The 12,377-nt window shown below is 38.2% G+C and overlaps 1 protein-coding gene across 2 annotated transcripts in view; it reads left to right on the plus strand.

Annotated features, from left to right (window-relative positions):
- Window positions 1-12,377, plus strand: part of LOC106875092 (WD repeat-containing protein 93) — a 105,012-nt gene that overhangs the window by 41,718 nt on the left and 50,917 nt on the right. For both annotated transcript variants that reach the window (XM_089349704.1, XM_014923069.3), the window contains exons 9-10: window positions 7,991-8,068; window positions 9,530-9,664. In XM_089349704.1, the coding sequence (XP_089205830.1) occupies window positions 7,991-8,068; window positions 9,530-9,664 (213 nt within the window). The remainder of the gene's footprint in view (window positions 1-7,990; window positions 8,069-9,529; window positions 9,665-12,377) is intronic.

Below are 12,377 nucleotides of genomic sequence, written 5' to 3' on the forward strand. Positions count from 1 at the left end.
TTTTTTCATTCATTTAACATATATTACATACTAATGTTCTTGAGTTAAATTAACTTTGTAACCTGTAACTCGTTACTTTTTCTAATAACTTCTAGGATCATACCCCTATAAATACTCATGTGTTTCTATCATTTTTGCCTCACTATTGTCCTTCACTGCTATTTCAGTTTTCCAGTGGCAAAGCTAGCCATTTCTTCTTCCATTTCTTGTCCACAATGAGAGAAATGTGTCTGCATGGATGATGGTGCTCTTGCTTTTAATGAGTCTGCAAAGAAAGAAACTTGGAGATGCTATTATGAAAGACTGCTGAATGTGGAGTATGAATGGGAGGTGAAGAGTCTGCCAAATGTTGACCCATTTGAGGGACCAGCTACCCGAATCGACAGTACTCTGGTAGATAATGCAATTAGGGATATGAAGACAGCGAAAGCCCCCTGCCCATCAGGAATTACTACTGAGATGCTTAAAATATCTGGCAGTGTGGGTTATGGTTTAGTCACCCATATTGTAAATCAAGCAGTTCATGAAGGAGTCATACCTAATGACTGGTGAAGCAGCACTATAGTCAACTGCTACAAAGGTAAAAGTGATACTTAGATAGAAATAATTACAGAAGTATGAAATTGTTGGATCAGGTGATGAAAGTTGTGGCGAGAGTCATAACCCAACTAATTAGGGAGAGAGTTAGTCTAGATGAGATGCAGCTTGGTTTTGTGCCTGGTAGAAGTAACACTGGTGCTATATTTCTGGTAAGGCAACTGCACAAGAATTACCTAGCCAAAGATAAACCTTTGTATTTGGCTTTTGTTGACTTGGAGAAAGCTTTTGACAGTCCCTTGATCCCTTACCTGGTGGTCAATGTGGAAACTAGAGATAGATGAGCTGTTAAGCTTTGTACAGGGATGCTACCAGTAAGGTGAAGGTGGGCAATGTGTATAGTGAAGAATTCAGGGTACATGTAGGAGGTTCACCAAGGACCAGTACTCACCCCTCTCTTGTTCATAATAGTCCATCAGGCAATAACAAAGAAATTCAAGACAGGCTGCCTCTGGGAACTTCTCTATGCTGGTGACCTTGCTCTTATACCTGAACTAGAGAAGAAGTTCTGGGTATGGAAGCAAGATCTAGAATAAAAGGGCCTTAGAGCCAACCTAGCAAAATCCATAGTCTCAGTCAGTAGGAAGGCAAACAAATCACAAATCACTTCAGGTAGATGACCCTGCTCAATCTGTACAAATGGTGTAAGTAGAAACTCCATAAGATGCACCCAGTGTAAGCTTTGGACACATAAAAGGTGCAGTAATATCAGAGGAAGGTTAACAGGAAAACTAACGTTTGTATGTAGAAGGTGCACAGGTTCAATAAACACTGAAAATGCACAGAAAATACACTCCATCAACTGCCAGGGTGGGGGGGCGAGCTAGAGGTAGTAGATAGCTTCCAGTGACCAGGTTAGTAGTGAAGTTAGATGCTCCTAGAGTGTAGCTGTGAGAATAAGATTAAGCTGGGCAAAGTTCAGAGAGCTCCTACCCCTGCTGGCAACAAATGGCCTCACCCTCAGCATGAAAGGCAGATTGTTTGATGTCTGTGTGTGAACAGCTATGCTGCATGGTAGTGAAACATAGGCTGTGACAGCCAAGGCCAGGCTTAGGCTTGAAAGAAATGAATCCAGTATGTTTTGCTGGATGTGCAATGTCAGCTTGCATATTCAACAGACTGTAAGTATCTTGAGAGAAAAGTTAGGCATAAGAGGAATCAGATGTGGTGTGCAAGAGAGACAACTGCATTGGTATGGTCATGTGATGTGTATGGACAAGGACAGCTGTGTAAAGAAGTGCCAATCTCTAACTGTGGTAGAGGTAGACCCAGGAAGACATGGAATGAGGTGGTGAAACATGATCTTCAAACTTAGAGCCTCACGGAGACAATGACTAGTAACCAAGAGCTTTGGTGATGTGCTGTGCTTGAGAGGACCCATCAAGTCAAGTGCACCTATGCTGGTAGCACATAAAAACATCTCTTGAATGCTGGGCCTCACGTAGGCAAAACGACTGAGTTCCTTTTGAGCGTTAGGCCTCACAGAGGCAAAATGGTTGAGTTCCTTTCAAGTGTTGGGCCTCATGGAGGCAATGACCAAGACCTTTGTCATTATGTTGTGCTTGAGAAGAAGACTTGTCAAAATCACAGTTGTGGCAGATACCAGTGTCACGGAAATTTGCACCCATGCCAATGACATGTAAACGTACAATGGTGTCGTGCAAATGGCACCAGTGCCAGTGGTATATAAAAGCACCCATTATACTCTCAGAGTGGTTGGCGTTAAGAAGGGCATCCAGCTATAGAAAACCATGCCAAATCAGACTGGAATCTGTGCAGCTCCCCAGCTTACCAGCCCTGGTCAAACCATCCAACTCATGCCAGCATGGACAACACGTTAAATGTTGATGATGATGATGATTGTGTGTGTGTGTGTGTGTGTGTGGAAACTCTGATTATGGAAGCCACTACTGCATAGATCCTCATTACACATTGTTTTAAGGTAGCATACTAACAGAGAGAAAGGAGAGAGAGAGAGAAATTTAAGAGGATGGCAGAGGGCATCATCCTCATCATCATTATAACTTAACATCCACTTTTCTATGCTTGCCTGTGTTGGACAGAATTTGTTGAAGCAGATTGTCCACAACCAGATACTCTTCATGTTATCAAGCCTCACCTTTTTCCATGCAATGTAATATTTACCATAACCAGACATGTTTTCTCTAGAAACAAACAACATAATGTTTTTGACAGTGACATGATGTCAACATTAGTGTACATGCAAACACATACATACATACACATATACATGCATTCATACACACATGCATACACACACACACTCTCACACACACACACACACACACGCATGCATGCACGTATGCAACAGTCTCATTTCAGTTTCTATCTACCAAATTCATTCACAAGACATTAGTCAATTGGTTAGCCCAGGGCTCCAATAGAAGGCAAATGCCCAAAGTGTCACACAGTGGGATTGAACCAGAAACCATGCTGTTGCAAAGTAATTTTCTCAAGCATACAGCCATGCCTGTAACTACATTATTTTGAGTATTTCATTTCGAACACAATACAAAGATAGAGTTTTATTAACTATTCGTTTGTTTAGTAAATGGTGAGGTGGAAGTTAATGTATAGATTCCCATTTTAGAAATTTCTGACTTACAAAACTGGTGAGTAAGTATTGCATTGGGAATATTGACAGTAAATTTTTCAAAAGCTTCTTCCCTGAAATAATCAATCAAATTCAGAAGTGAAATATTTCAGAAATTTCCTGGAATGCTGTACTTGAGTGCCTGCTTTTTATAACTAGACACATCAATGATGGAAATCTGATTGGAAAATTTTCTGTCTTAGTAATTTATTTATTAATTTTTCGTTATCACATGAGCCAGTGCACTCTGCAATAGCTGGAGACCAGCATAAAGGAAGCAATTTAAAACATAAAGGGAGAGATGCATCAACTGTTATAAAATAAAAACTACAACTTGTTTTTATAACTATGATGCATCAATGATGAAAATCTATGTTTTGCTTCATTTTGCTTTTGTCCTTTAATTTTCTTCTCTGCCATATTTTATTAAACAAATGGATCATGGATGTAGTTGTTTTTAACGATAACATAGGTGACTCAGTTCTAGTTCATTGACCAAAAACTGAAACATCTGGTACCTACTGTGCTCTTAATAGAACCACATACATGTGCATACTCGGGTTGATTGGGTGTTATACTAACAGTCCAAAAGATCAAGCATCCAGCTATCTCCAACCCTGCCCATCGTGTTGTACATAGGTGTCATGTGGAACTTGCTGGTCACTGTTTGCCAGTAGTATAAGTACTGCATAATTAATTATAATTATGTGAAGCCCATTATTCTGGGCCTCACAGAGGAGCTGACAAGGGACCGAAACTTCTGGTGGTTTGCTGTGCTTGAGAAGACATGTCAAACTAAGCAAAATCATGGCCACCCATACATTCAGGCATGTGCTCTATGTCCCTCACTTAGCTGAATGGTCCTAGTTTTGCTGGTCCATGGGTACTTGTTCCATGTAAAAGTACCTGTTCCAGTGTCACATTAAAAGCACCCAGTACACATTGTAAAGTGGTTGGCATTGGGAAGGGCATCCAGCCATAGAAACCATAGCAAACAAACAAAATGGAGTCTGGTCAACTCCTGTCAAACCCTCTAACTCATGCCAGCATAGAGAATAGGCTAATTGGTATAGTACTTTGTTTTTTTAAAAGTTATATAAACCATATATATCAAAGGGATGTGTTATAATACTATTCTACATATACAAAAACAGCCATACCAACAATCCAACATACCTCCATCATCAGCTGCCCGACAGATATCATTATGGTTTCGACACCTGGGCTGCACCATTCAATCTGGTTGTGTGCATATGTATGAATACACACATACATGCCTACTCACATAGTCACATGCAAAAAAATAGCCTGGCAGTCAAAATTTGACTACTATGACATATGACTCAATAAATGACTACTGAGGCATAATGCCAACAAACCTTTGGCAGGAAGGTCTTAAAGGAAACAACAACACAAACACCAAATATATTCAATTTAATTTATGATGTGACCATGATCCTATAGAAAGATTGGATATAGATTTAGGAAGTCAACCATTAAAAGTCAACTGCAGAAATCTGATAAAGAAAATATGGAAACATGTAAAGTAAAAAAGATAAAACTTGAACAGAGTTAAGTATTTTATCACGTACGCACACACACGCGCACACAAGTATGCACATAAATACACACACAAAAGGATGATGATGATGATGATAATGATAATGATCCTGGAAGGTGTAGCACTGAATTTTAGGATTGAAAGCTATACCAACTGCTGAACTGGATTTTTCTTCATAGTAGCAAAGGATCTATGTTCTCTGTCTATGGTACAGACTCAACACTGGAATAGCTTAGCATTTAAAGGCCAGTAACTTTTCAACATTAATTTATACAGTTTTTGAAGAATGAATTCTAAGAATGTAGCTTTGTTCCCCTTAGTTCAAAACAAGTCATTTTTGGGATGGAAGAATTGAAAGAATTAAAAAGTAAAGAGAACACATATGCATACAGACACATGCACACACAGCCATATAAAAATTCACATAGTTTGAGTGAAGGAAACTGCAGTTTACCTGTGTTGTAATTGATAGGGCATTTGTTTTTTTAAGCAATACATGCAATGTGTGATTCTTGTCAAAAATTATGAAAGGCAGTGAATTGGCAGAGTCATTGGAGCATCAGATAGAATGCTTTGTGGTATTTGTCCTGGTTATCTGCATTCTGAGTTCAAATCCTGCTAAGGTTGACTTTGTCTTTCATCCTTTCAGAGTTGAATAAAAAAAATGCACTTGGTAGAGTGCCCTGCCCTCTTGTAGCATCCCCCTACTTTCCCCAACTCATACACCATTGACCATCCCCAACCCCTGTGTCTATGTCTCCTTGCACTCATCTTTCAACTCTCCCCAATCTATACAGCTATTGTTTACCTCCCTTCCCCTATCTCTCCCCACCCCATACACTCTTGCAAAACCCCACTCATTCACACTTGTAGTTTCTCTGTCCTCACTCACTTCTGCTCACTTCATACCTTGAGGAATCACCTGGACACCTCATCACCATTATTTATCTCTACACAGCTACAACTGATTCACTTCTGACTCTCTCCCCTAAATGTGAATAGCCATGTATATCCTCTGCAACAAAAACCTTAACCCTCTTCTCCTAGCATAAAGCTATTCCCCACCCCTCGGATTTCATAATGTATGGCAAACTCACTAGCACCAGTGACATGAAAAAATGTGCCCAGTATCGAGTGTAAAGTGGTTAGCATTGGAAAAAAACATCCATCTATAGAAACCAAGCCAAAGCAGACACTCAAGCACAATGCCGTCCTCAGACTCATCAGATCCTGTCAAACCATCCAACCCATTGCAGCTGGTGCTGTTGCTACTGCTGCTGCTGATGATGATATAAGAATGTCATGTTGAATGCCTTGTGGTGTTTGTTTCAGCTCTTTACACTCTGAGTTCAAATTCTGCTAAGACCAAATTGGGTAGTACACTTAGTACATTGTCTCTTAACACTACCACCTGGCACTTTGGGTACCTTTTATGGAGTTCACTCTGTTATTAGCATTCAAATCAGGTCATCAGTTTCAGAATACTTTATTCTCTCCCACCCCTCCCGTCAGTCTTGGAGGTCCTGTAAACAGTCATGTGTCAAAATTGTTTTTTTCTCCAGACTAAAAAAATAAGTCCTTATTCCAGCACAGTATGCTCTTGTTTATGTTTACAATGTGACCCTCACTTTTTATAGCTAAAATTTAGTAACATATTTTAATTTCTCATATAATGCTGACCCTTTCCCTTACCATGTACAATCATGGTTATTCATGTTCTTTCAGAATTTTTTTTTTTTTTACATCATTTAACATCTATTGTCCATGCTGGCATGGGTTAGACAGTTTGACTGGGCTGGCATGCTGGAAGGCTGCACCAGGCTCCAGTCTGATTTGGCATGGTTTTCTATAGCTGGATGCCCTTCCTAATGCCAACCACTCCGAGAGTGTAGTGGATGGTTTTACATGCCACTAGCATGGGTGTTATTTGCATGACACTGGTATCTGCCACTACTGATTTTGCTCGGCTTGGTGGGTCTTCTTTTCAAGCACAACATAATGCCAAATGTTTCCTTCATTGCCTCCATAATGCCCAACACTTAAAGGAACTCAGCTACCTCACCTCTGTGAGACCCAACACTCAAAAGGAACTCAGCCACTTCAGAAATTATTGTAAGAAAAGCTGCAAGCTGGTAAAATTGTTACTGAGGCAGACAAAATGTTTAGGAACATTTCTCCTGCCTCTTCGCATTCTGAGTTCAAATGCTGCCAGTGTCAACTTTACCGTTCATCCTTTCAAGGGTTGATAAAATAAGTGCTTGCCATGTACTGCTATTGATCCAAATGACTTCCCTCCACCCCTCAAAATTACTGGTGTCCTGCCAAAAATAGAAAGAAATATTACTGCAAAGAATAAAGCATGAATCATATAAAATGAAAAAAGAAAAAAAAAGCAACAAACTCAAATGCAGCCATTTAGACTGGCACGGTTCCTGATTTTGGTTAGTAACATTTGTGCAAAAAGCTATTGAACAAATCCTGCAGCACACTTTCCAAAATAAAGGTCGATATTCATAAAATTGAGTTTATCACTTTAAAGCCATCACAGTCTAATTCATCATGATTCTCTAAATAACTATTGACATTCGTTTTTTATTTAACTTTTCATCAGTCTCATTCTATCATTTCATTATCTTCTTTTCCATAGGCTTAATATTGCTCTCAACTATTTCAAATTTCCTTGTTTTTCTCAGCAAATTCTTGATTTAAAGATAAAATTTTAAGCTGTAAGCAGTATAGCTGTTATTTTAAGGGATGTCTACAAAAGATTTTTTTTTTCACCACTACTTTCATACATCATTAAATAACTTGCACATTTTAAACTAAAATCATTTATATTTAATTATCACTCTATTCAATAGAATGTATTACTACAAATGCCACCAACATCCTGACAATTAACAATTGCCATTAGATATACAGTATTTTATTACAACAGGCAATGAGATGTGTACATTAGTAGTTAGATGTTGCAGGATTACTGTCTCCAAGATCTTCATTGCCATATTTTTTTTCGTCGTATTTATATATTTTTTTACAGTCTAATATAATACTGCAGCCTAGTTTTACCCTCATTTATATTTTAAATTTCTCATAGTAAGCAAAATAAAATATTGCAATATATGAAAGTATACAGTATACATGTGCATATAACATTGTGTAACATGTGTGTGTGTGTGTGTGTGTTGCATATTATAGCTTCTGTTTTCTCATTGTAGCCACTCCACCTTCCCTTCTTGTCTGGTCAACCAACTGTCATATTCTCAGTCGGTATTCACTGGTGAAACTAAAGAAAGGTAAGCAAAGATTTGTTCAGAATGTCTTATTCTCTTCCTGTTTCTCTTTAGAAGAAACTCTTCCTTTTGTAGGCATAACCAACCTCAACCACCAACAACTGACAATGTTCAGAGCTAGTCCACCTGAGCAAGAAGCCAATCCACATTAGCCTACACCCATAGGCATTGTTAAAATTGTTATGGCTGATAAATGAATCCTTTGTCAGATTTACAAGCTCCCTTCTGCAGTTTTTTCCCCCCTTGTTTATAGATATTTCTTTATTGCCCACAGGGGGCTAAACATAGAGGGGACAAACAAGGACAGAGAACATGTTTAAGTTGATTACATCAACCCCAGTGCGTAACTGGTACTTATTTAATCAACCCTGAAAGGATGAAAGGCAAAGTCAACCTCAACAAAATTTGAACTCAGAATGTAACACATTTCGCCCGGCATGCCAACGATTCTTCCAGCTTGCCACCCTCACTTGTTTATAGATAGACAGACTGGATCATTTCAAAGTTGGTGTCCTGGCAACAGATATAGTGTAATACTTGTTTGTGTATCAGTGATGATAGATAATAATAAAACAATAGGTTGGCTTAAATGGTAAATCACAAGACTGGATTCCAAATTCAGTTTCATATTTTGGTACCTTTAGAATTTTTTTTTTTTTTTAATTCACTTTCTTTTTAGTTTCCATAGGCACAGGCGTGGCTGTGTGGTGAGAAGTTTGCTTTCCGACCACATGGTCCCTGGTTCAGTCTTACTGCATGGCACCTTGGGTAAGTGTCTTCTGCAATAGTCTCCGGCCAACCAAAGCCTTGTGTGTGGATTTGGTAGACAGAAACTGAAAAGGCGGCGAGCTGGCAGAAACGTTAGCACGCCGGGCAAAATGCTTAGCGGTATTTCATCTGCCGCTGCGTTCTGAGTTCAAATTCCGCCGAGGTCAACTTTGCCTTTCATCCTTTCTGGGTCGATTAAATAAGTACCAGTTATGCATTGGGGTCAATATAATCGACTTAAGCCGTTTGTCTGTCCTTGTTTGTCTCCTCTGTGTGTGGCCCCTTGTGGGCAGTAAAGAAATAAGGAACTGAAAAAAACCCATCATTTATATACGTATGTCTCTGTGTCTGTCTCAAACCAGCTTGACAGCTAGTGCTGGTTTATTTACATCCCTGTAACTTAGCGGTTCAGCAAAAGAAACTAATAGAATAAGTACCAAGCTTAATAAAAGTACAGGGGTCGATCCGTTTGACTAAAATCTCTTCAAGGTGGTGCCCCAGCATGACTGAAATGACTGAAACAATTAAAAGATAAAAGATAAAAGTTGTTTTAATTATAATAAATTTTGTGAACAACATTGTTATTGGTTAAAGGTTTTCAAGATGTTATCATGATGCTAATGCTGGATTTAATAATGAAGATGATTCATGTTATATTATCTTCTATTAATAGTTAATCTTTTTCTTTTACTTCAGATTCCGAATCTCCTGATCCAGATATGGTGTGGCCATTTGCTGCTGCCATCAAAATTGTGACCACCTCACTGTGTACAACCCGGGTTGCAGTTGGTTTGGAAAATGGCTTCATTGTTATCTGGGATTACCACTTAGGTAACATTTATCCTCTGCAATTATTCATTAGACTATTTAGATACATTAAGTTCTGATTTCAAATCCTGCCAAGATCAATTTTGGCTTTCATCCTTCTAAGTTCAATAAAAATGAGCTCCAAATCAGTAACTGGAGTTGATCTTAATCAATGATGTCCCAAATTGTTAGACATTGCCTATGTTAAAAATTGATTATATATCTAATTACAAGGCTTTGTCATCATCCAAAATTACTTCTGTAATATAATTTTGCCCACTTAAAGTTTGAAATTATGCATTTACTACACTACTTTATAAAAGCAAGTAGACTGTCGCTGTGTACAACCCGGATTGCAGTTGGTTTAGAAAATGGCTTCATCATTATCTGGGAATAAATAAGCATTATATTTGGCAGAGTAATTTGAATGATAAAGGGTTAAATAACATGCAACACTCTTAAAAGAATTTTAAATATTGAGATTCTAGATCTACTATGCCTGGGGCGGGGGTGATAAAATGAGAATAGATAGTAGAGAGCTAGCCCATTAAATAATTTATAGTGGTGTGCAAGAGAGACGACTGCGCGGGCATGGTCATGTGCTGCGTATATATGTGTGAAGAAGTGTCACTTCTTAACAGTGGAAGGAACCGTGGAAGAGGGAGACCTAGGAAGACATGGGATGAGGTGGTGAAGCATGACCTTTGAACATTGGGCCTCACAGAGGCAATGATGAAAGACAGAGACCTCTGGAGATATGCTGTGATTGAGAAGACCCAGTAAGTAAGGTGAGATCACAGCCGTAGCCTAAAGCAGTGTTGCATAACCAGCCCATTTAAAAAGTACCTTTGAATTGTCAGGCGACACACGGTGTTTGAGGAGACCTGTTGAGTCAAGTAAAATCAAATGACAATCAAATGGAAATTGTAGTTGTGGCGGATGCCTGTGCCGCTTCACTGGCTCTCATGCTGGTGGCACACAATAAGTACCATTCATGCATGGGTCATTGCCAGTGCTGCCTGACTGGCTCCCTGTGTCGATGCCCCCACTCCCACCCCCATCCCACTCAACTGGCTCCTGTGCCAGTAGCATGTAAAAAGCACCATCTGAACATGGCTGATGCCAGTGCTGCCTGACTAGCTCTCGTGCCAGTGGCATGTAAAAAGCACCCACTACACTCTCAGAGTGGTTGGCATTAGGAAGGGCATCCAGCTGTAGAAACATTGCCAGATCTGATTGGAGCCTGGTGAGGCCTTCTGGCTTGCCAGTCCCCAGTCAAACCGTCCAACCCATGCCAGCATGGAAAATGGACATTTAACGATGATGATGATGATGATAATGAATTTCATTATTTCAATATTCAGTGTTCAAATTCTACTAGGCTTTAATTTTTTTTTTTTAATTTGATCTCCTTTGGGTAGTGATGGTGGTGTGGTTGTAAGGATATGAGTGGGGGTAGTGGGAGTTGTTGTTGGTGTTGTCATCATTAACGTGATCTATTTATGCTGTCTATCTTCATTTTATCTCCCCCCCCCCCCCCACTCCAGGCATTGTAGATCTAGGATCTCAATATTTAAAAGTCTGCTTATTCTTTTAAGAGAGTTGCATGTTATTTAACCCTTTATCATTCAGATTACTCTGTCAAATATAATGCTTATTTATTCTCATTATTTTGAATTATTCATGCATTATCTCATAGCTTCAAGGTTCCACTGTTATGATTGTTTACATTTAGAATGATATTCTAGGGTGGGTGTGAGAAGCCAAATCCACCAGTTTAAATGCTAAAGTGTGAAGCAAGATATAGCTGCTATTTCTTGCAAGTTGAGGGATCACATAGAAGCTCCATTGTTGGCTCATTCTCTTTTGATCTGACAAATTCAGTACCAGTTATGTGCTGGGCTACATTAACTAGACTCTACTGCAGTTTTTGACACACTGATGAGAGAAACCATTTTAGAGATCTGCTATTATCTGGGACTGTTTTGTTTCCAGTTTATATTCTCCTATTTATCCCTCTTTGTACTTAACTTCATTTCTTTTTCTTTCTGCAGCTACTTGTTATGGATTATACCTCCCCAAATATGCAAAGTTAACGTTTAAATTGATACTGGAAGAATTTTTGGTTGAGTTTACATGAAAATATTTGGTTTCAATTAACATTTCATTCTGTTTTACTATGAGTCTTAAATTGTATTTTAGAAAGAAACAACTAAGGGTTAGTGATAGGAAGATTGTCTGCCTGTTTAAACAATGCCTTCTGTAAATTGTAATTATCTAACCCAAACTAGCATGGAATAAGAGACATAAAATGAATGTCTAAATAAAGTAACAGTTACCTTGTAACAAAGCTAATACTTAATTCAATTTCGTCTTTTATTTCAAGCCTTATTTTATTTTATTTATTTTTATTTTTATTTCAAAATTTTTTTACTATTTTTAATTAATTAATTTTTTAATTAGCCTGTAATTGTCTTTTTAATTATCCTATGATTTAATTATTTAATGATTTCAATTCTTTGTTAATTTAATTTATTTTTTTACTTTTTGATTTTTGAATCTTAAAAAGGTTTCTGAGAGATTTTTCAGTTAATTAACCACTTTAATTATTCTATGATTTAATCATTTAATTATTCAAATTTCTCAGAACTGAAAAAAATTTCCCCCTCTTTCATTTTGCTTCACATTTAATGTATTCTTGTTAGTATTTCTTTAACTAATTGCTTTTCTCTATTTG

This window comes from Octopus bimaculoides, chromosome 3 (assembly GCF_046866305.1).
Source record: "Octopus bimaculoides isolate indiv1 chromosome 3, ASM4686630v1, whole genome shotgun sequence".
Lineage (NCBI taxonomy): Eukaryota > Metazoa > Mollusca > Cephalopoda > Octopoda > Octopodidae > Octopus > Octopus bimaculoides.